This window comes from Psammomys obesus, unplaced genomic scaffold (genome assembly GCF_907164565.1).
Source record: "Psammomys obesus unplaced genomic scaffold, mPsaObe1.curated_primary_1811, whole genome shotgun sequence".
NCBI lineage: Eukaryota > Metazoa > Chordata > Mammalia > Rodentia > Muridae > Psammomys > Psammomys obesus.
In genome coordinates this window covers 2,927,866-2,929,905 of record NW_026596085.1, presented here as the reverse complement: position 1 = coordinate 2,929,905, position 2,040 = coordinate 2,927,866, and the positions used below count along the sequence as shown (strand labels likewise).

Sequence of the window (2,040 nt, the reverse complement as noted above, 5' to 3'; positions counted from 1 at the left end):
ACACACACACACACACACACACACACACACACACACACACACACACAGGACTGCTCCCCAGACATGATCTGATTGTCTTCTTCAATTGTGTTTTTAGGAAAACCATGCACATCTCTTCTCAATGCATGAAATAAGTTCTTTGCATTGCACTTCTGCCTCCAAAATGGAAGTGTGTCACTAAGACATAGGATACACAGAGGTCTTCGTGCTTACAGACATGCACTAGGGGAACCTGGGTGTTAAACACAGAGGGTCGTTCCTGTAATGGAAGGAACCCGAAACCTGTTTTCCAACCAGAAGGCTGGTCATGTTTTGTTGCCTCCCTGATGTATCTCCCTGCTGCCCCCAATAATTGAAGACACCCCCTCCCCCAATAATGGAAATCAGAGAAGATTCCTCTGTGTGGAAAGTCAACTGGAGATATGAGATATGGACCCAAAATAAATCTCCTCTTGAGTCCAAAGCTAAGATGGCCATGAATGCTTGTTCCTGGAGTCTGGCAGAAACAGTGAGGCTCAGGAACGGGGTTAACTTCCCACTCTCCCACAGAAGAAATTTCTTCCCTATAGATCTTCCTCCGAGACAGACTCTGCCTGAGCTAGGCTGCCTCTCCCAAGAGCCCTCCCCATGGCCCCCTTCATTTCCTTGTTGTGGAAGCTGTAGATGATGGGGTTGCACATGGGGGTGATGATGGTGTAGAGGAGGGAGAAAGGTTTGTCTTTGTCAGGCCCGTGGGTGCTGCGGGGATTCATGTAAGAGAACATGGCTGAGGTATAGAAAAAGATGACCACAGTCAGGTGGGAGGCACAAGTAGAGAATGTCTTCCCTCTACCTGAGGAGGAGGCTCTGCTGAGGATGGAGGCCAGGATCCGGGCGTAGGAGGTGACAATGAGCACCATGGGACTGAGCAGCACCACAATGGCATCAACAAAGATCAACTTCATGCTGAACTCGGGGTCCCCACAGGAGAGGGCAATCACAATGGGAGCCTCACAGAAGAAATTTTCCACGTGGTTGTCTTTGCAGAAGGGATTCCTGAATGACATGTACTCAAGAAAGATGCCGTTGACCATCCCAAAGATCCAGGAAGAACACACCAGTCGGACACACACTTGATGGCTCATGATCTGGGCATAGTTCAGTGGGTGGCATATTGCAACATAACGGTCATAGGCCATAAAAGCCAAGAGGATGCACTCAGCCACACCCACAAAGAAGACCAGATACATCTGGGTCATGCAGGAGACGAAGGAGACAGTGTGGTTCTTGGTCACCAGATGGACCAACATCTGTGGGATGGTGGTGGTGATGAAGCAGATGTCCAGGAAAGACAGGTGTCCAAGGAAGAAGTACATGGGGCTGTTGAGTCTGGGGTCAGTCCACGTGATGAAGATGATGAGGCCGTTCATGGCCATGGCGAGGCTGTAGAGAGCCAAGAAGAGGGTGAAGAGCAATGCCCGAGTGGAAGGGGAGCTCTGCTCAAAGCCCACGAGGATGAAATCGGTCACTGTGCTGCTGTTCCTCGGGTCTGCTGCCTGGGGCCTGTTTGAGGAGGAGGGCAGGAGAAGCACAAAGAACACATTTGTATGGAAGGTCAGATGTTCACTGGGACCTAGAACCCGGGTGACAGTGAAAGTTTTGAACTTAACACTGTCTGGTAAATCTTTGTAGTAGTGGCATAGTAGTAAAAATGCCAGGGTCACCCCAGGCTCTACACAGGGAGTGATGGGTTCCCCTTTACTCTGCATTGATCAGAAGCCCTATTTAGTCACGTGTGTTCCAGGACCTTCAGCATCAAAGGACTGCTATGGCTGGGTGCAGGGGGAGAGAGGAAAAGAGCTATGTCTAGGACTCATGTCAGATAAGGAAAGTTTCAAGACACCGAGGAATAGAGTGAATGATGATGATGATGGCAAGCAGTTTATTAAAGGGCATTGGTGCAAAATACAGGAGAAAATGTTGTGTAGAAGAAACGTAATCCTGTCTTTTCGTCCTTAATTTAGGCGGGGACAGTCTTGATATTTCAAAGCATAGGAGTCA

At 49.1% G+C, this 2,040-nt stretch overlaps 1 protein-coding gene across 1 annotated transcript; it reads right to left on the bottom strand.

The window, feature by feature from the left end:
• Positions 1-563: 563 nt before the first annotated feature.
• LOC129690974 (olfactory receptor 10AD1-like) lies at positions 564-1,748 on the bottom strand. The gene has a single exon (XM_055626811.1). The coding sequence runs from the start codon at positions 1,746-1,748 to the stop codon at positions 564-566; it is 1,185 nt and encodes a 394-aa protein (XP_055482786.1).
• Positions 1,749-2,040: the final 292 nt, after the last annotated feature.